Consider the following 21,045-nt stretch of genomic DNA (forward strand, 5'->3'; position numbering starts at 1 on the left):
GTAGGAATACTGAAAGCAATCCTCTGATTGGCTGCTATGGGTTACAGCACTGAGGCGCCTCACAGGCACAGCAGTTACTGCGAGAATACACTCTTACTTACTAAACGGCTGTAACCGTATCCTCGATCCTTTACCCTGCAGTATCCCCGCCCTACTCTATCAACTAGCCAATCACTGAGCACCCTATATGTGTGTGGCTTTTGCCCCTCCCCTCGGCTTAATGTGTAGGTTATCCTCCTCTTTTGGCGATTCTTCTTTTTTTGTCACTCCCGCCCCATTTCCCATTTAGCCAATCACTCTCCTTCCTCTTTATTTATCCCGCCCACCTCTTTCCCTATCTAGCCTATCACTGAATACTTCCGCTAGGCAACCAATCGCTGGGCACTTCTATACCCTTACTATTTCGCCCTGCCAGACCCACACACTACTTGAATACTGTGCGGAAGCAGCCAAATAGTGCAACGGGATGGAACGTGAGGAGCAGCACTAAATGTGAGATACCCCCCCCCCCCCCATATACTGAGCCCATATGTGCTGCTAAATCCCCTGCTGCCTCCCTTATTCCTACCTTGTGTGGCACCGACCGACCGCCATTTACCCCCCTCACTCTCCTGTACTATGGGCTGTGTGTGTGGCACTGGGGTTACTCCTGCTGGGAGCTGTGGGACTGGGGGTCGGTGGGAGCTGTGGGACTGGGGGTTGGTGGGACTGGGGGTCGGTGGGAGCTGTGGGACTGGGGGTCGGTGGGACTGGGGGTCGGTGGGAGCTGTGGGACTGGGGGTCGGTGGGACTGGGGGTCGGTGGGAGCTGTGGACTGGGGGTCGGTGGGACTGGGGGTCGGTGGGAGCTGTGGGACTGGGGGTCGGTGGGAGCTGTGGGACTGGGGCTCGGTGGGAGCTGTGGGACTGGGGCTCGGTGGGACTGGGGGTCGGTGGGAGCTGTGGGACTGGGGCTCGGTGGGAGCTGTGGGACTGGGGCTCGGTGGGAGCTGTGGGACTGGGGGTCGGTGGGACTGTGGGACTGGGGGTCGGTGGGACTGGGGGTCGGTGGGACTGGGGGTCGGTGGGAGCTGTGGGACTGGGGGTTGGTGTTCAATGCTGTAACCTTCTTTAATAGGAACTAATAATTGTTTATAGTATACAGTTAAATCACCAGTATCTACACCATTCAATTCCAGGGGCACTTCCAGGCCAGTCCCTCCCCCAAGGAGCCAATGGGAATGTGGGAGGAAGCGAGTGACCCAGTGATGGGGAAGAAGGATAAAAATGAGGAGCGGAAGGAGAGAATCCTGAATCTCACACTGGAGATTATCTATCTGCTGACTGGAGAGGTGAGGGGGGCACTGTGAGTGGCACAGTGAGAAGAGACTGTCTGTCTGTACAAAGGGGGTCTCTCTGCTGCGTTACACACTCATCATTCTCTCTCCCTCTCAATACATAGGGCTACGTCATCCCTAAGAAGAAGAGCCCAACTGTGGGTTTGGGGGCCCTGCATGCCCCTGGCTCCGTCATACAGAAGGAAAATGACAAGAAGATCCTGGAACTCATCTCCAACATCATCCAGCTGCTAACTGGAGAGGTGGGTGCGGCCCCCCAATCCCCCCTTATTGTTTAGTAACAGTGTATGATAATCCCTTTCTCTGGCTGGGGGATGACTGTAACATTGTGTGTGCCAGGTTGCCATAAGGTGTGAGGATGTTTCCATCTATTTTTCCTTGGAGGAGTGGGAGTATATAAAAGGAAACAAGGCCCTTTACAGGGAAGGGATAAAGGAGGAGGAGGAGCCCCAGCAGCTCCGCCCACTGGGTGAGTAATGGGTGCAGGATTTATTCCCACACTTAGGGCTTGTATCTATCTCCCCTACTCACACTTTCGCCACTTCCCCAAACAACATATATGAGGATTATAGGTGGGATATATGTGGGATTGGCAAAGGTTTCCCCCCAGCAATCAGAGTGAGAAGAGGAGGGTAACATGAGTTTGTGCCTACTGTATATGTGACAGTGTGAGGCTCCCTCATTGAAATAAAAGTGTGACATGTGCTGCCCCCTACAGGCCTCTGCCTCTCTGGCACCCAAAGGATAATTACTGGAACCATTACTGACCCATTAACAGACTACATCAGTATCTGTACATTATTCTGTAGATGAAATTAAACCCAAATCATGTTTATTCCAGGTCAGGAAGTTAATGTTACAGCCAATGGGATTAAAGAGGAGGTGGCTTCATGGGAAGGGGGAAACCAATCAGATTGCAGCATTAATCCCCTTACAGAACAGATACAGGGAACAGACACACCTACTCCTATCATGGGGTGCAGCCTGAATAACAGCTCGGCAGGGGATTATACACCGGTTGTTATTAAAGAGGAGGCGAGTTCATGGGAGGAAGAAAAGCCCCTCGCTGAAGGAACACAAGGAACAGACACAGCGACTCTCATGGGGCGGAGCCTGAATAGCAGCGTTTTCCCTAAGGATACAGCCCATGGTACTGAAGAGGAATCGGATTCATGGGAAACAGACCATAATTACTGCAACATAAATACAGAGCAGCCCCTGGGAACGGACCAATCAGCTCCCACCATGGGCTGCAGCCTGAATACCAACTCGCCAGCCTATTATGTATCAAATGGGATTAAAGAGGAAGTGGCTTCATGGGAAAGGGGGAACCAATCAGATTGCCGCATTATTACAATGCCAGTTACAGATCAGACGACTTCCGGCAGTGGATACAGTTTGTATGGCGGCTTCTCAGATACGAATAATTATGGGAAAACTGTTAGCGGTTCCAAGCGTAGCTCCCCCTTGAGGAAGCCCCCGGTACAGGGAAAGTTCCGCTGCTCTGTGTGCAATAAACTCTTTAGAACCAAGACAACTCTCACTCGGCACCAGAGGATCCACACGGGGGAGAGGCCGTATTCCTGCTCCGACTGTGGGAAACGCTTTGCGCGCGTCTGCACCCTGACCGTGCACCAGCGAATCCACACGGGGGAGAAACCTTTCACTTGCGCTGACTGCGGGAAGCGCTTCTCCAGCCTGTCGCAGATAACCGAGCATCGGCGGATTCACACTGGGGAGAAGCCCTTCTCGTGCTCTGAGTGCGGGAAATGTTTTGCCCACCGCGCCACCCTTAAGAAGCACAAAGCCATTCACGCGGGAGAGAAACTCCAGGCCTGTACAGAATGTGGGCTACGTTTCTCATGTCCACAGCTACTGAGCGACCATCTCAGGACTCACGCCAGGCAGAAGCCGCTCTGATGGTGGGAAATGTGCGTATGCTTGCGGTTCATTGCACCCTGTGGCACAAATATCTGTGTCTGATTGTGCCTTTAATAAAACTGACTGTTTCAGCAACAGTTTGGGGGCAACTAACTTTTTTTCCCCCAGACCTTTGCATAACTTGTCCTCCATCTTCCCCTGCATAAAATCCCCACCCCTTTTATGCTACTGCCCGCCCCTTCTGTTCTTCTCTCCCACACACAAGCCAGTAAAAATAAGAAGGGTGGAAACCCTACCCGTGTATGATGGATGAAGGCAGAGGAGGAGGGTGCATCTCCCATTTGGGACGTCTGGGGTGGGATTGGGTCAAACTCACTAATTGTTGAAATAAATAAAAGCATTTCTATTTCTCTGTGTTTGTGGCAGAAGGTGGAACATTTATCTTCCTGCTTGGCATGGAATAAAGATGGGGGCACACACAGTCCAATAGGATTATATGGTTCTGGTACATAGGACATACAGTAGAAACCCCATTTTACATTATTCAGGAGATCAATGGAGGTTTCACTGTATAGGCATCTAGTGACCCATAGAAAACAAGTAGAGGCTGTATCACTGGGCCAATCACTCCCAACCACATCAGACCCTGGGCCAATCACTCCCAACCTTATCAGACCCTGGGCCCCTGCTTATGTTCAATGAAAAGCACACTGGCCTGAGGTAGTGTCCTACTGAGCCCCGTGCCCCATCTCCTTTACTGGCTTGAGATCCTCCCTCCGCCACGGGGCTGTGCACGTGCAAGTTTGGCTGCCATTGGCCCAGCCCAGCCAGGGCCCCTTGTGGAAGGAGAGAAGATGGCAGCTCAGTGCTCAGTAGAATATTTATGAATAATATCCGGTGCTGGTTTCCCTTTGGGCTAAACATTAACCCTATCTGTAACAATGGCCCCTTTATTGGAGCTCCCTATAGATCCTCTCAGGTCCCTGTCTGGGTTTCACATGAGGGGTGGGCGTGTCCTAACGGTCCCTGCCAGAAGCACAGTAGGAGGGGGAGAGCCAATCACAGCCCTGCACTCACACAAGCACAGACAGGCTTCAGTTCCCTATCAGGTCAGCCTAGCTGCTGATTGGTTCCTATCCTACAGTGCAGGGTACGGAGGGCCGCCGGCTCCCCAGCTCATCCAGAGAATTCAGCCAGCAGGAAGTGGCACAGATGGGCGGGGCTAGTGGGGTTTGGGGGGAATTTCCAATAAATCAGCCGGAAACACTACTTTATAAAGCCCATTCCTTCTGTATTTAGATGAGTACAATTCATTGGCACAATAGTGTTTTTCCCACAATGTGTTCTCTTTTAGAAAAAGAAATGTTTACATCCCACCTCTGTAATAATGAAACAGTATATTGTACTGTTAGTAACTGAGCTGCATGAATCAATATCGGGGGCAAAACAATCCTACTGGGTTTATTTCATATTTAAATCATGTTTAGCAGACAGGCTATAGAGATCCAAAATTGGAAAAGACCCTTTATCTGTAGAACCCCAGGTCCTAGGTGAGTACTTTTGATGTCAGTGGGAGGGACATTCGTGGGCAGGTTGTGACAATAGGGGCGGGGCTAGGATATCAAGCCCCACCCCATTACTAAGTCCTTCAGCTTCATGTTTCCCACCCCCAGGCCATATTGTGTGGCGAATCAGCCCACAGACAGTCCAACTGCTGCCCCAACTGGTGCTGCTCAGTGAGATACGGGCTTATACCAGCCTGAGTGTCCCTATGTTATACACTAACCCTCTGTGGCCCCGCCCCTCCCTGGGTCTCCCACAGAGTGCAGTAACCCATAGCAACCAACCAGCCATTGGCTTCCATCAGCCGCTAGGAATACTGAAAGCAAATCTCTGATTGGCTGCTGTGGGTTACAGTACTGGGGTACCTCACAGTAAGACCGGAGGCAGAGGCAGTAACTGCACAAATATTTTAATTCTTACTGATAAGTCATAAATGGCTGTAACCGGATCACTTACTCGGCAGTTGTCTCTCTCTACTTTCTGTCTATATAAAAGATCACTGTCCGCTCATATTTACCCTGTCCCGCCCCTTTTCCTATTCAGCCTATCGCTGTATACTTCCGCCATTCAGCCAATCACTGTGCGATCCTGTGGCCATTGCGTTCCGCCCTCTCAAACTCACTCGCCGTTTGTCTGACAGCAGCATCATAGTGATACAGGCGCACAGGCTGAATATCAGCAGCAACCGGGTCAGTGTGTCCCCTCCCCCCCCCCCCCCCATACACTGAGCCCATATGTGCTGCTAAATCCCCTGCTGCCTCCCTTATTCCTACCTTGTGTGGCACCGACCGACCGCCATTTACCCCCCTCACTCTCCTGTACTATGGGCTGTGTGTGTGGCACTGGGGTTACTCCTGCTGGGAGCTGTGGGACTGGGGGTCGGTGGGACTGGGGGTCGGTGGGACCTGTGGGACTGGGGGTCGGTGGGACTGGGGGTCGGTGGGAGCTGTGGGACTGGGGGTCGGTGGGAGCTGTGGGACTGGGGGTCGGTGGGAGCTGTGGGACTGGGGGTCGGTGGGAGCTGTGGGACTGGGGGTCGGTGGGACTGGGGGTCGGTGGGAGCTGTGGGACTGGGGGGCAGCGGGAGCTGTGGCTCTTTGATAGCAACTAATATAAGTGTTTATACTATGCTTCTAAATCACCCATATCTGCACCCATTAATTCCAGGCCCCTCCCTCCCACAAGGAGCCAATGGGAATGTGGGAGGAAGCGAGTGACCCAGTGATGGGGAAGAAGGATAAAAATGAGGAGCGGAAGGAGAGAATCCTGAATCTCACACTGGAGATTATCTATCTGCTGACTGGAGAGGTGAGGGGGGCACTGTGAGTGGCACAGTGAGAAGAGACTGTCTGTCTGTACAAAGAGGGTCTCTCTGCTGCGTTACACACTCATCATTCTCTCTCCCTCTCAATACATAGGGCTACGTCATCCCTAAGAAGAAGAGCCCAACTGTGGGTTTGGGGGCCCTGCATGCCCCTGGCTCCGTCATACAGAAGGAAAATGACAAGAAGATCCTGGAACTCATCTCCAACATCATCCAGCTGCTGACTGGAGAGGTGGGTGCGGCCCCCCAATCCCCCCTTATTGTTTAGTAACAGTGTATGATAATCCCTTTCTCTGGCTGGGGGATGACTGTAACATTGTGTGTGCCAGGTTGCCATAAGGTGTGAGGATGTTTCCATCTATTTTTCCTTGGAGGAGTGGGAGTATATAAAAGGAAACAAGGCCCTTTACAGGGAAGGGATAAAGGAGGAGGAGGAGCCCCAGCAGCTCCGCCCACTGGGTGAGTAATGGGTGCAGGATTGCTTTATACCCACACTTTGGCTTTTACTACTCACACTTGTGCCACTTTGTGCAGCATTTTCAGCACTGACTCCCAGTACCATCCAAAATAAAATTCAGACCAGTTACCCTCACATTCAGTGGCAGTAGGGTGCTGTACCATGTTAGCCATTAAAAAAAATGCAGAAAATGTAAATTTAGTTGATGCCTTTTATTGGGTAAATATTGCAGTGATGGCAGTATTACTGTTCCTCAGGCTTATAGATGTAACACTATCATCTTAAAAGCTTGCAATATTTACTTTTTATTGGTTAACTGAGTGTCACCTAACCTTCCATTTTTATTCAGAACAGTCCATAATTGCCCCAACCTACATCTCTGAACTCATCCCCAGATACTCACCAACCCCTTGTCATACTCCCCTACTGCCCCTCCTCACTCACACTCACTGGGGCTGCCCCTTCTCTCTCATTCCCTCCTCACTCACACTCACTAGGGCTGCCCATTCTCTCTCATTCCTTCCTCACTCACACTCACTGGGGCTGCCCCTTCTCTCTCATTCCCTCCTCACTCACACTCACTGGGGCTGCCCCTTCTCTCTCATTCCCTCCTCACTCACACTCACTGGGGCTGCCCCTTCTCTCTCATTCCCTCCTCACTCACACTCACTGGGGCTGCCCCTTCTCTCTCATTCCCTCCTCACTCACACTCACTGGGGCTGCCCCTTCTCTCTCATTCCCTCCTCACTCACACTCACTGGGGCTGCCCCTTCCTCTCTCATTCCCTCCTCACTCACACTCACTGGGGCTGCCCCTTCTCTCTCATTCCCTCCTCACTCACACTCACTGGGGCTGCCCCTTCTCTCTCATTCCCTCTTCACTCACACTCACTGGGGCTGCCCCTTCTCTCTCATTCCCTCCTCACTCACACTCACTGGGGCTGCCCCTTCTCTCTCATTGCCTCCTCACTCCACTCACTAGGGCTGCCCCTTCTCTCTCATTCCCTCCTCACTCACACTCACTGGGGCTGCCCCTTCTCTCTCATTCCCCCCTCACTCACACTCACTGGGGCTGCCCCTTCCCTCTCATTCCCCCCTCACTCACACTCACTGGGGCTGCCCCTTCTCTCTCATTCCCTCCTCACTCACACTCACTGGGGCTGCCCCTTCTCTCTCATTCCCCCCTCACTCACACTCACTGGGGCTGCCCCTTCCCTCTCATTCCCCCCTCACTCACACTCACTGGGGCTGCCCCTTCTCTCTCATTCCCTCCTCACTCACACTCACTGGGGCTGCCCCTTCTCTCTCATTCCCTCCTCACTCACACTCACTGGGGCTGCCCCTTCTCTCTCTGTGGATTTAACCCAAATCATATTATATTCCAGATGGGGAATGTGATGTTACAAGGGAGATTCCAGCTGATCTGGGAGGAACATTATGTTATAATAATGAGCCAAGCAAGATTGGGGCTGAAGGGGCAGATTTTTGTGCCGATGGAGAATTGAGAAACCCTGAAATTTCTCCAGTGGAACAGCCCCCACTGGCCAATGGGATTAAAGAGGAGACGGCTTCATGGGAAGGGGGAAACCAATCAGATGACAGAATTCTGACAAGACCAGGACCAGTAGCAGGTACGGACCAGACTACTCCTGGCAGTGGAGACGCTGTGTGTAACAGCTTCTCGGATACCAGTGAGTGTGGGGAACCTGTTAGTGATTTCATACTCATATCTCCCCTAGCAACGCCCCCCGCACAGGGAGAGTTTCAGTGCCCCGTGTGCAATGAACTATTTATTAGTAAGCGAACCCTTACACGCCATCAGAAGGCGCACACAGGGGAGAAACCATATTCTTGCTCTGAGTGTGGGAAACAATTTGTGCGCCTTACCAGCCTCACTCTGCACCGTACAACCCACACACAGAAGAAACCATTTGCCTGCGCCGAATGCGGAAAACGCTTTTCCAAACTGGCACTTGTGAAGGAGCATTGGCGGATTCACACCGGGGAGAAACCATTTCCCTGCCCCGACTGCGGGAGGTGTTTCAGTCAGCTCTCCTCCTGCGTTAAACACCGGGAGATTCACGCGGGGAAGCACACGTGTATAGAGTGCGGCAAATGTTTCTCAGCTGCGTATTTGCTGCGGAACCACTGCAGGACTCACACAGGGGAGAAACCATTCTCCTGCTCGGAATGCGGGAAATCTTTCGCTCAGCGCTCCACCCTCACTGACCATCGCAAGATCCACACTGGGGCCAAACCATACACCTGCACGGAATGTGGGAGGCGCTTTTCGCGGCTGCAGCTGCTGATTGGGCATCACAGGATTCACACAGGGGAGAAGCCGTTCCTGTGCTCTGATTGCGGGAGAAGTTTCATGCATCGCTCCTCCCTCAATAAACACAAGTCAACTCACACAGGGGAGAAGCCGCACACGTGCATGGAATGCGACGAATGTTTCCAGAGTCCCCAACTGCTGAGCGAGCATCACAGGGCGCACCCGCGACACAGGCCCTTCTCATGTTCTGATTGCGGGAAATCCTTCTCTCATTACTCGCGCTTTGTGGCGCACTGTAGGACTCACACGGGGGGGGCAAAGCTTTTATAGTTGTGCTTTGGGAAGGAGCCGGTACCAGTCGGTTCAAACCACAATTTGGTTTAAATTAAATATTGTGCCAATGAATTGTACTCATCTAAATACAGAAGGAATGGGCTTTATAAAGTAGTGTTTCCGGCTGATTTATTGGAAATTTCTCCAAAACCCCCACTAGCCCCGCCCATCTGTTCCACTTCCTGCTGCCTCCTTTCCCAGGCTGTGCAGGGGGGTGGCGGCACTGTAGGATAGGAACCAATCAGTAGCTAGGCTGGCCTGATAGGGAACTGAAGCCTGTCTGTGCTTGTGTGAGTGCAGGGCTGTGATTGGCTCTCCCCCTCCTACTGTGCTTCTGGCAGGGACCGTTAGGACACGCCCACCCCTCATGTGAAACCCAGACAGGGACCTGAGAGGATCTATAGGGAGCTCCAATAAAGGGGCCATTGTTACAGATAGGGTTAATGTTTAGCCCAAAGGGAAACCAGCACCGGATATTATTCATAATTGCCTACAGGGTTAGGGTTTTCCCATTTATCCAATATGTCTACTTTAACTCTACTGCTAATGTGCAGAGCCCAGACCAGCCTAAAGGGATTCTGGGAACAGGAAGAAGATGGCGGCTCCCTGCTCACTAAAATAGTTTCCCAGGCTGTGTTCCAGGGGATGCAGGTAAGCAATGGAAATTATTGGGGTTCCATAGGCAAATATGTTTCTTCCTGCTGCAAAGGGCGGGAGAGTTGAAGACAGCCCCATATACTCGAGTATAAGCCGAGTTTTTCAGCCCCAAAAAAGGGCTGAAAAATTCAAACTCTGCTTATACTCGAGCCAAAGTAGAGATCCCCTGCCAGTGCCAGACCCGCCAGAGCCCCCAGAGCTGCCACCGCCATTACATTACATTACATTAACATTTATTTATAAAGCGCCAACATATTCCGCAGCGCTGTACAATAAGTGGGTTACATACATTGGGCATACAGAGTAACATATAAAGCAATCAATAACCGATACAAGAGGTGAAGAGGGCCCTGCCCAAAAGAGCTTACAATCTACAAGGAGAAAGGGTTGAGACACAAGGTGTGGGAATGGGCATGACCAGAGTTGTGAGAGGTGGGGCACAGGGTATTGCTAAACTAGATTAGGGTAAGCCTCTCTAAATAAATGTGTTTTTAGAGATTTCTTGAAGGCAGAGAGATTGGGAGAAAGTCTGACAGTTTGTGGGAGCGAATTCCAGAGAAGGGGGGCAGCCCTTGCAAAGTCTTGAATGCGAGCGTGTGAGGAGGGAATGAGAGAGGAGTTGAGGAGCAGGTCAGTAGAGGAGCGTAACAAGCGGGTTGGATGGTACCTAGAGATGAGTTCAGAGATGTAGGGTGGGGCAGAGTTATGGGCTGCTTTAAATGTGAGGGTCAATAGCTTGAATTTTATCCTGGATGGTAGGGGAAGCCAGTGCAGGGATTGGCAGAGTGGCATGGCAGAGGAGGAGCGGTTGGAGAGGTGTATGAGCCGGGCAGCAGTATTCATTATGGACTGGAGAGGGGACAGTCTTTGGAGGGGAAGGCCAAATAATAGGGAGTTACAGTAGTCCAGGCGAGATATTATAAGAGAGTGAATAAGAATTTTGGCAGCATCTTGGGTGATAAATGATCGGATTTTGGAGATATTTCTTAGGTGAAAGTGACATGATTTGATAAGTGATTGGATATGAGGGGTGAAGGACAGGGCAGAATCAAGGATAACCCCAAGGCACCGGGCCTGGGAAGATGGGGTGATGGTAGAATTGTTAACCGTTATAGATACCTCGGGAACAATGTGGGCGTTGGATGGGGGAAAGAGAACCAGTTCAGTTTTAGAGAGGTTTAGTTTAAGGTAACGTTGGGACATCCAAGTGGAGATAGCGGACAGGCAGGAAGAAACGCGAGTTAGAAGCTCTGGGTTGAGATCAGGAGAGGAAAGATAGATCTGAGTATCGTCAGCATAGAGGTGGTACTGACAGCCAAAAGAACTGATTAGTTTGCCAAGTGAGGAGGTATAGAGAGAAAATAGTAAGGGGCCCAGGACAGAGCCTTGAGGAACCCCAACAGAAAGAGGCAGGGGAGAAGATGATTCCCCATTGTAAGAGACACTGAAGGATCGATCTGAGAGATAAGATGAAAACCAGGATAAGGCAGTGTCACGAAGGCCAAGAGAGCGGAGAGTCTGGAGGAGAAGAGGGTGATCCACAGTGTCAAAAGCAGCAGAGAGATCGAGAAGTATTAGTAGCGAGTAGTGTTTTTTGGCTTTAGCCGAAAGTAGGTCATTTGTTAGTCGGGTTAGAGCAGTTTCTGTGGAGTGTTGTTGTCTAAAACCAGATTGTAGGGGATCCAGGAGGTTATTGTCAGAGAGGAATAGCGTCAGTCTGTTGTATACTAGGCGCTCAAGCAGCTTGGAGATGAATGGGAGCAGAGAGATAGGTCGGAGGTTAGTAGGATTGGAAGGATCTAGGGAGGGTTTTTTCAGAATAGGGGTTACAAGTGCATGTTTCAGTTGGGAGGGAAAGATTCCAGTAGAGAGCGAGAGATTGAATAGATGAGTTAAGGCTTTGATAAGACAGGGGTTGGCATTACGTAGAAGTTTGGTAGGAATGGGATCAAGCGGGCAGGTAGTAAGGTGGGAGGAAGACAGCAGTTTTGAGACTTCCTCTTCAGTCACAGGGGAGAAGGAGCCAAGAAGAGACTGGGGAGCATGTAGGGAGGGAGGGGAATGGTTATGGGGATTTAGTTGTGCAATGTCACTTCGGATGGTGTCAATTTTATTTTTAAAGTGCTCAGCAATAGATTGAGCAGTGACTGAAGCACACGGAGGGGGCGGAGGAGGGGACAGCAGAGAGTTAAAGGTAGAGAAGAGTTGTGCAGGTTTTTTAGAGAGGGAGTTAATAAGTGCAGTGAAGTAGGTTTGTTTAGCTTGGCAGAGGGTGGTGTTGTAGGAGAGCAGAGCAGATTTGTAGCTGCAGAAATCTGACTCTGACCTTGATTTGCGCCAGCGGCGCTCAAGTGTACGTGACTGTTTTTGGAGGGATTTGGTATGAGCAGTGTGCCAGGGTTGGAGCGGTTTGGGCCTCATGCGTTTAGTCTTGGCAGGAGCAAGCACATTGAGGGCAGTGGTGAGTGTGCTGTAGTAGACAGAGGTAGCCTGATTAGGACAAGAGACCATTTGGATGTTAGAATGAATAGAGTCAAAGGTAGAAGAGAGATGTGACGTGTTTAGGGATTGCAGGTCTCGGTATGTGTATGTTTGGGGGGCAGCAGAGGGTGTAGAGGGAGTAAGCGAGAGGTGAAATGTGAGCAGATTGGGATCAGAGAGGGGGAAAGGGGAGTTAGTGAAGTTGGAGGTAGAACAACATTTTGTAAATATAAGATCCAGGGAGTTTCCATTAGAGTGAGAGGGGGAGTCAGAGCACAGAGATAACCCAAAGGAGGATGTTAGTGAAAGGAGTTTAGAGGTAGCAGGGGCATTAGGATTGTTAACAGGTATGTTAAAGTCACCTAGTACAATGGATGGGGAGTCAGAGGAAAGGAAGTAAGGAAGCCAGGCAGAAAAGTTGTCAAAGAATTGTGAGGTCGGTCCAGGAGGTCGGTATATGGGCGCAATGCGAAGCGAAACAGGGGCGAAGAGCTTAATAGAGTGAACCTCAAATGAGGAAAATGAAAGAGAAGGAGGAGGTGGAAGGACTTTAAATGAATAGCGGGGGGAGAGAAGGAGCCCTACCCCACCCCCTGCCCTGTTTCCAGGCCTGGGAGTGTGAGTAAGGTGTAGCCCCCCAAAGGACAGAGCAGCAGGTGAGGCAGTGTCAGTAGGGGAAAGCCAGGTCTCAGTTATTGCAAACAAGTTAAGCGATTTAGCGATGAAAAGGTCATGGATGGAGGTGAGTTTGTTGCAGACAGAGCGGGAATTCCAGAGGGCACAGGAAATTTGAATAGAGGCTTTGGGTATAGGGGTAAGGGTCCTGTACTTCAGAGGGGTACAGGGTGGGTTTGGGGAACGTGTCTCTAACAGAACAGGGATGGGGTAAGGGCCAGGGTTGGGGGAAATGTCACCGGCAGCGAGTAACAGGAAGGAGAGGAATGCAAGGTGAGAGCGGGATTTGTACGTTTTTGTTTTATATGAGGAGAAAGAGTTAACTGGGGTTACGGAGCAGAGCAATTTAAAAACTTCATGTGCTGAGAGGGAAGGAGAGGAGAGGAGAGAGGCAGTGATTGCTATACCTTTCTGACTGGATGGAGGGTGTGGCTGGAGATGTTTTAGGAAACATGAAAGTGCAAAGAGGAGGAGGGCAGGATAAAACATTTTGGGATAGGAAATAACAAACTACCATGAATAAGCAAAGTTGTTTTCTTGCGATTCCACGTTGTTCAGTGTTGATAGCAGATAGTTTGTAGCCTTGTCAATGCCTTGTCCAACTGCCATTCCCTTCTTCCTAGCACTTGTGAAATGTTGGCACTTAGGAAATGGTAGCACCAGTGCCTGCCCATAACTATAGAAGTGCCTTTACCAGCTGTACCAGTGCAGGGCAACAGTACATTATATTGTAATTACTTTACTGTTCCTTTAAGACCAACTTGGAAGCTTATTAGCCTGTGTATGGGCCCTCCAACAGCCCCCCCCCCCCAAATCTGTCCAACTATTTGGCAGATTTTGATTGGACGGGTTTGATTTTTCAGCGCATCGGGGATCACATTGTGCTCCTCACCCTGACCTTTCATATCCCCTTCATTGCAATGTGATCGCATAGAGGTAACGTAATAAGTACAAAGGGGTACAGAAAGGAGAGACAAATACTAAAGGAGACATATTGGATAAATGGGAAACCCCTAACCCTGTAGGCAATTATGAATAATATCCGGTGCTGGTTTCCCTTTGGGCTAAACATTAACCCTATCTGTAACAATGGCCCCTTTATTGGAGCTCCCTATAGATCCTCTCAGGTCCTCTTCATTCCCCCCCAGACTTCTATCATGCCTGCTACATGCCTCTGCAAATCCACCTGTCACTAAGCTTGAGCAATGCAAAGTAGCAATTAAAGTGTATGGTGCAGTTCATACCCAAGCCATGGTGAGCATACTTGTCTCCACTCCAGCTGCTCTGGGAGTGCGGCAGGGCAGAAACGCGCAGGAAGGGGAGCGCGTGACATCACATCCGCCTGACGCGCAGTCTTAGGAAGCCTGGCGGCGGGTCTGGCAGCGGCTCTGGCGGCAGGTCCAGACCCGCCGCTGGACCTGCCGCCAGAGCCGCTGCCAGACCCGCCGTCAGAGCCGCTGCCAGATCCACCGCCAGGCTTCCTAAGACTGCGCGTCAGGCGGATGTGATGTCACGCGCTCCCCTTCCTGCGCGTTTCTGCCCTGCCGCACTCCCAGAGCAGCTGGAGTGGAGACAAGTATGCTCACCATGGCTTGGGTATGAACTGCACCATACACTTTAATTGCTACTTTGCATTGCTCAAGCTTAGTGACAGGTGGATTTGCAGAGGCATGTAGCAGGCATGATAGAAGTCTGGGGGGGAATGAAGAGGACCTGAGAGGATCTATAGGGAGCTCCAATAAAGGGGCCATTGTTACAGATAGGGTTAATGTTTAGCCCAAAGGGAAACCAGCACCGGATATTATTCATAATTGCCTACAGGGTTAGGGGTTTCCCATTTATCCAATATGTCTCCTTTAGTATTTGTCTCTCCTTTCTGTACCCCTTTGTACTTATTACGTTACCTCTATGCGATCACATTGCAATGAAGGGGATATGAAAGGTCAGGGTGAGGAGCACAATGTGATCCCCGATGCGCTGAAAAATCAAACCCGTCCAATCAAAATCTGCCAAATAGTTGGACAGATTTGGGGGGGGGGGGCTGTTGGAGGGCCCATACACAGGCTAATAAGCTTCCAAGTTGGTCTTAAAGGAACAGTAAAGTAATTACAATATAATGTACTGTTGCCCTGCACTGGTACAGCTGGTAAAGGCACTTCTATAGTTATACAGTATAAAACAAAGCTGCTGTGAAGCCATGGGGGCAGAAAAGGCACAGGTTACTTAGCAGAGAACAGATAAAACACCATTGTATTCTACAGAGCTTATCTGTTATTTGGCTATAGAGCAGCTTATTTATATAAACTATAGCAGTGTTCCTGAAGCAAATACCAGTGCAGAGCAACTATACATTATGATATAATTACGTCAAAACAATTTCATTTTTTGGTGCTACTGTTCCTTTAAGGACCCAATTCAGGAGCCTAACAAAGGATCCAGTTGTTCTGGGGCCCCTCCCACAATATAATCAGTATAAGGTACCCGGATACCCGCCCCCATGTCATTTCCCCTAATCTGTAAGTAAAATGTTGTTTCAATTTAAAAATATTATAATGGTGAGATCAGTGAGATCCCAGCCAGACTGCCCCTGTGTTATACACTAACCCTCTGTGGCCCCGCCCCTCCCTGGGTCTCCCAGTAACCCATAGCAACCAACCAGCCATTGGCTCGGATCAGCCTGTAGGAATACTGAAAGCAAATCTCTGATTGGCTGATGTGGGTTTCTGTATGAACAAACCTGAAATCAGACAGGGGCAGCAGCAGCGCTGAGAATTGAACTTTGGTGATAAATAGATGTAAACGTATCCTCGATCCCTTGTTTACTAATCTCTATTCCCTATTCCCTGTCAGTGTAGCTAGTCGCAGCGCCTTTCTGTGTGTTAGCAACATGTCCCGCCCATTTGCCCATTCATCCAATCATTCTCCTCCTAAATTATCCGCCCCGCCTCTTTGTATATGCAGCCTATCACTGTGTACTTCCGCCATGTTTCCCATTGCTGTACGGGACTACATCCATTTCCGCCCTTCCAAAGTCCTGAACTCACGCACTAGTTTACTGTCCGGCAGCGGTAACAGTGTGTGTCTCCCCCCCCCCCAAATACTGAGCCCATATGTGCTGCTAAATCCCCTGCTGCCTCCCTTATTCCTACCTTGTGTGGCACCGACCGACCGCCATTTACCCCCCTCACTCTCCTGTACTATGGGCTGTGTGTGTGGCACTGGGGTTACTCCTGCTGGGAGCTGTGGGACTGGGGGTCGGTGGGACTGGGGGTCGGTGGGAGCTGTGGGACTGGGGGTCGGTGGGACTGGGGGTCGGCGGGACTGGGGGTCGGCGGGAGCTGTGGGACTGGGGGTCGGTGGGAGCTGTGGGACTGGGGGTCGGTGGGAACTGTGGGACTGGGGGTCGGTGGGACTGGGGGTCGGTGGGAGCTGTGGGACTGGGGGTCGGTGGGACTGGGGGTCGGTGGGAGCTGTGGGACTGGGGGGCGGTGGGAGCTGTGGGACTGGGGGGCGGTGGGAGCTGTGGGACTGGGGGTCGGTGGGAGCTGTGGGACTGGGGGTCGGTGGGACTGGGGGGTCGGTGGGACTGGGGGGTCGGTGGGGACTGGGGGTCGGTGGGAGCTGTGGGACTGGGGGTCGGTGGGAGCTGTGGGACTGGGGGTCGGTGGGAGCTGTGGGACTGGGGGTCGGTGGGACTGGGGGTCGGTGGGAGCTGTGGGACTGGGGGTCGGTGGGACTGGGGTCGGTGGGAGCGGTGGGACTGTGGGTCGGTGGGAGCGGTGGGACTGGGGGTCGGTGGGAGCTGTGGGACTGGGGGTCGGTGGGAGCTGTGGGACTGGGGGTCGGTGGGAGCTGTGGGACTGGGGGTCGGTGGGAGCTGTGGGACTGGGGGCGGTGGGACTGGGGGTCGGTGGGAGCTGTGGGACTGGGGGTCGGTGGGAGCTGTGGGACTGGGGGTCGGTGGGACTGGGGGTCGGTGGGAGCTGTGGGACTGGGGGTCGGTGGGAGCGGTGGGACTGGGGGTCGGTGGGAGCGGTGGGACTGGGGTCGGTGGAGCGGTGGGGACTGGGGGTCGGTGGGAGCTGTGGGACTGGGGTTCGGTGGGACTGGGGGCGGTGGGAGCTGTGGGACTGGGGGGCGGTGGGAGCTGTGGGACTGGGGGCGGTGGGAGCTGTGGGACTGGGGGTCGGTGGGAGCTGGGGGGCGGTGGGAAGCTGTGGGACTGGGGGGGCGGTGGGAGCTGTGGGACTGGGGTCGGTGGGAGCTGTGGGACTGGGGGTCGGTGGGACTGGGGGTCGGTGGGACTGGGGGGTCGGTGGGACTGGGGGGTCGGTGGGAGCTGTGGGACTGGGGGTCGGTGGAGCTGTGGGACTGGGGGTCGGTGGGGAGCTGTGGGACTGGGGGTCGGTGGGACTGGGGGTCGGTGGGAGCTGTGGGACTGGGGGTCGGTGGGACTGGGGGGTCGGTGGGAGCGGTGGGACTGTGGGTCGGTGGGAGCGGTGGGACTGGGGGTCGGTGGGAGCTGTGGGACTGGGGGTCGGTGGGAGCTGTGGGACTGGGGTCGGTGGGACTGGGGGTCGGTGGGAGCTGTGGGACTGGGGGGGGTGGGACTGGGGGCGGTGGGAGCTGTGGGACTGGGGGTCGGTGGGAGCTGTGGGACTGGGGGTCGGTGGGACTGGGGGTCGGTGGGAGCTGTGGGACTGGGGGCGGTGGGAGCTGTGGGACTGGGGGTCGGTGGGAGCTGTGGGACTGGGGGTCGGTGGGACTGGGGGTCGGTGGGACTGGGGGGTCGGTGGGACTGGGGGTCGGTGGGAGCTGTGGGACTGGGGGTCGGTGGGAGCTGTGGGACTGGGGGTCGGTGGGAGCTGTAGGACTGGGGGTCGGTGGGACTGGGGGGTCGGTGGGAGCTGTGGGACTGGGGATCAGTGTCCAATTCTGTAATCTTAAATAGCAACTAATATAATTGTTCCAGGGGCACTTCCAGGCCAGTCCTTCCCACAAGGAGCCAATGGGAATGTGGGAGGAAGCGAGTGACCCAGTGATGGGGAAGAAGGATAAAAATGAGGAGCGGAAGGAGAGAATCCTGAATCTCACACTGGAGATTATCTATCTGCTGACTGGAGAGGTGAGGGGGGCACTGTGAGTGGCACTGTGAGAAGAGACTGTCTGTCTGTACAAAGGGGGTCTCTCTGCTGCGTTACACACTCATCATTCTCTCTCCCTCTCAATACATAGGGCTACGTCATCCCTAAGAAGAAGAGCCCAACTGTGGGTTTGGGGGCCCTGCATGCCCCTGGCTCCGTCATACAGAAGGAAAATGACAAGAAGATCCTGGAACTCATCTCCAACATCATCCAGCTGCTGACTGGAGAGGTGGGTGCGGCCCCCCAATCCCCCCTTATTGTTTAGTAACAGTGTATGATAATCCCTTTCTCTGGCTGGGGGATGACTGTAACATTGTGTGTGCCAGGTTGCCATAAGGTGTGAGGATGTTTCCATCTATTTTTCCTTGGAGGAGTGGGAGTATATAAAAGGAAACAAGGCCCTTTACAGGGAAGGGATAAAGGAGGAGGAGGAGGAGCCCCAGCAGCTCCGCCCACTGGGTGAGTAATGGGTGCAGGGCACATGTTGCTAAGTTGATGTATCCCTGTATCAATGGGCATAGTGGAAGGGATTTATAAATATACAGTTACTATGTAAATACAATGCAGTAATCGGTATAAATCAGGGGACGAGAGTTGAGGAGATCGGATCTGATGAAGTATTACAGCTGATCCCCAGTACAGTATAAATAGTATCTGTGTGCATATAATACATGCAACCTCTACATGATGCAGCCTGAATGTGCATGACCCTAAGTTACTGATATGAAATAAAAGTGTGACATGTGCTGCCCCCTACAGGCCTCTGTAACTGGAACCATTAGTGACCCAATAACAGACCAGCATTACATCTGTATCTGCACATTATTCTGTAGATGAAATTAAAGCCATATCTTGTTTATTCTAGGCTGGGAATCTGATGTTAGAAGTGATACTGCAACAAATGGGATTAAAGAGGAGGCGGCTTCATGGGAAGGGGGAAACCAATCAGATTGCAGCGTTAATCCCTGTACAGAACAGATACAGGGAACAGACACACCTGCTCCTATCATGGGGTGCAGCCTGAATAACAGCTCGGCAGAGGATTATAAATCGGTTGTTATTAAAGAGGAGGCGAGTTCATGGGAGGAAGAAAAGCCCCTCGCTGAAGGAACACAAGGAACAGACACAGCGACTCTCATGGGGCGGAGCCTGAATAGCAGCGGCTTCCCTAAGGATACAGCCCATGGTACTGAAGAGGAATCGGATTCATGGGAAACAGACCATAATTACTGCAACATAAATACAGAGCAGCCCCTGGGAACGGACCAATCAGCTCCCACCATGGGCTGCAGCCTGAGCACCAACTCGCCAGCGGATTATTTATCATTTGTTATTATAGAGGAGGTGGCTTCATGGGAAGGCGAAAGCCAATCGTATTACAGAATTCATCCCCTTACAGAACAGATACAGGGAACAGACACACCTACTCCTATCATGGGGTGCAGCCTGAATAACAGCTCGGCAGCTAATTATTTATTAAATAATATTAAAGAGGGGGTGGGATTATGGGAAGGGGGAAACCAATCACAAATCAGAATGATGACAACACCAGGTACAGATCAGGCCACGCCTGGGGGCGGATACACTCTATATAACAGCCACACAGATATCAGTGACTATGGGGAAGGGGAAACCGCTAATGATTCCAGTAAAACAAAGGGAAAGTTACGCTGCGCTGTGTGCAATAAACTGTTTATCAGTAAGAGAACCCTGGAGCGCCACCAGATAGTGCACACGGGGGAGAAGCCGTATTCCTGCCCCGACTGTGGGAAGAGCTTCGCGCGTCTCTCCACCCTTACTGTGCACCGGAGAACCCACACGGGGGAGAAACCATTTACCTGCGCCGAGTGTGGGAAACGCTTTGCCAGCGTGCAGCATATGGCCTCGCACCGCATCGTTCACACGGGGGAGAAGCCGTTCTCCTGTCCCGACTGCGGCAGATCTTTCGCCCATCGCTCCACCTACAATAAACATCTGCCGATCCACACGGGAGAGAAACCACACGCCTGCGCCGATTGCGGGAGATGTTTCTCATGTCTGGAACTGCTGCGCCTACACCTAAAGACTCACAGGGAGGAGAAGCGATTTACTTGTTCGGATTGCGGCATAGGCTTTGCGGATCGATCATGGTTCCATAAACATCTCAGAACTCATACAGGAAGAGCCAATGTGCTCCCAACCTGATTGGGCTCTGTAGAAAGGGATTTAGTCGGTCCAAACCGCCCCCCAGTAACACTAAGGGATAACTGCCTGGTGTGCTGGTTGCTATGTAGTTCTGCATAACAACGGATAAGGACTGCCCTGAGCTGCCATTAAGTACAGAGCTGCGGGGCCCTGAGACCCCTGGGGAGGGGGGCAGCAATTAAAGGGGCGTGGCCAATCAGCAGAACTTGTGACTCATTTTCTTACTAACCCACTCGTTCATTCAAAGTAATAAAATAATATTTGGAATGAATTTGCTAGGTGGAAGTTTAGACTCTGAATCCTACTGGGAAACAGCTGGGCCCCCCTGCAAAATAAATCATAGGAGGCGCCTGAGGCAGAGAAGACTCAGTAGGAGGGGGAGAGCCAATCACAGCCCTGCACTCACACAAGCACAGACAGGCTTCAGTTCCCTATCAGGTCAGCCTAGCTACTGATTGGTTCCTATCCTACAGTGCCGCCGGCCCCCCTGCACAGCCTGGGAAAGGAGCCAGCAGGAAGTGGAACAGATGGGCGGGGCTAGTGGGGTTCTTGTGCCGCCATCTTTGTACAGAATTTCGCGGTGAGGTTGGCAGGCGCCATTTTTTATTTGTCAGATCCCTGGGGTTGGGGAGGGGGAGGGTTTTTTTCTCCATTAAAGTCATGTGACTTTACAGCTCTGGACTACTGGACCTGCAATTTTCCACTCATAGAGTCCACAATCTATGAATGGAGAATT

At 52.2% G+C, this 21,045-nt stretch overlaps 3 protein-coding genes across 3 annotated transcripts; all 3 read left to right on the top strand.

Annotated features, from left to right (window-relative positions):
• The first annotated feature begins 429 nt into the window (after positions 1-429).
• On the top strand, positions 430-3,623 carry znf721 (zinc finger protein 721). The gene is given in 5 exon segments (NM_001113106.1): positions 430-492; positions 1,178-1,330; positions 1,441-1,578; positions 1,676-1,805; positions 2,178-3,623. Coding segments are annotated over 4 exon segments (1,431 nt in total). The 5' UTR covers positions 430-492; positions 1,178-1,246; the 3' UTR covers positions 3,257-3,623.
• A 2,834-nt stretch (positions 3,624-6,457) lies between these two features.
• On the top strand, positions 6,458-9,282 carry LOC116407571 (oocyte zinc finger protein XlCOF6.1-like; the record flags this gene model as incomplete). The annotated part of the gene is made up of 2 exons (XM_031893074.1): positions 6,458-6,563; positions 7,946-9,282. Coding segments are annotated over 2 exons (1,326 nt in total), but the record flags the coding sequence as incomplete, so codon positions are not given.
• Positions 9,283-15,964: 6,682 nt separating this feature from the next.
• LOC101731420 (oocyte zinc finger protein XlCOF7.1-like) lies at positions 15,965-20,580 on the top strand. The gene is made up of 3 exons (XM_031893323.1): positions 15,965-16,038; positions 18,556-18,584; positions 18,991-20,580. Exons 1-3 carry the CDS (start codon positions 15,965-15,967, stop codon positions 20,307-20,309), a joined length of 1,422 nt encoding a protein of 473 aa, XP_031749183.1. The 3' UTR covers positions 20,310-20,580.
• Positions 20,581-21,045: the final 465 nt, after the last annotated feature.

The sequence above is a fragment of the Xenopus tropicalis genome, chromosome 9 (assembly GCF_000004195.4).
Source record: "Xenopus tropicalis strain Nigerian chromosome 9, UCB_Xtro_10.0, whole genome shotgun sequence".
In the NCBI taxonomy this organism is placed as follows: domain Eukaryota; kingdom Metazoa; phylum Chordata; class Amphibia; order Anura; family Pipidae; genus Xenopus; species Xenopus tropicalis.

Coding starts and splice junctions, on each gene's coding strand:
- LOC101731420 (XM_031893323.1), top strand. CDS start 15,965: ATGTTTCCCATTGCTGTACGGGACTACATCCATTTCCGCCCTTCCAAA. Junction 16,039..18,555: donor AACTCACGCACTAGTTTACT/GTCCGGCAGCGG, acceptor AAAGGAGGAGGA/GGAGGAGCCCCAGCAGCTCC. Junction 18,585..18,990: donor CCAGCAGCTCCGCCCACTGG/GTGAGTAATGGG, acceptor TGTTTATTCTAG/GCTGGGAATCTGATGTTAGA.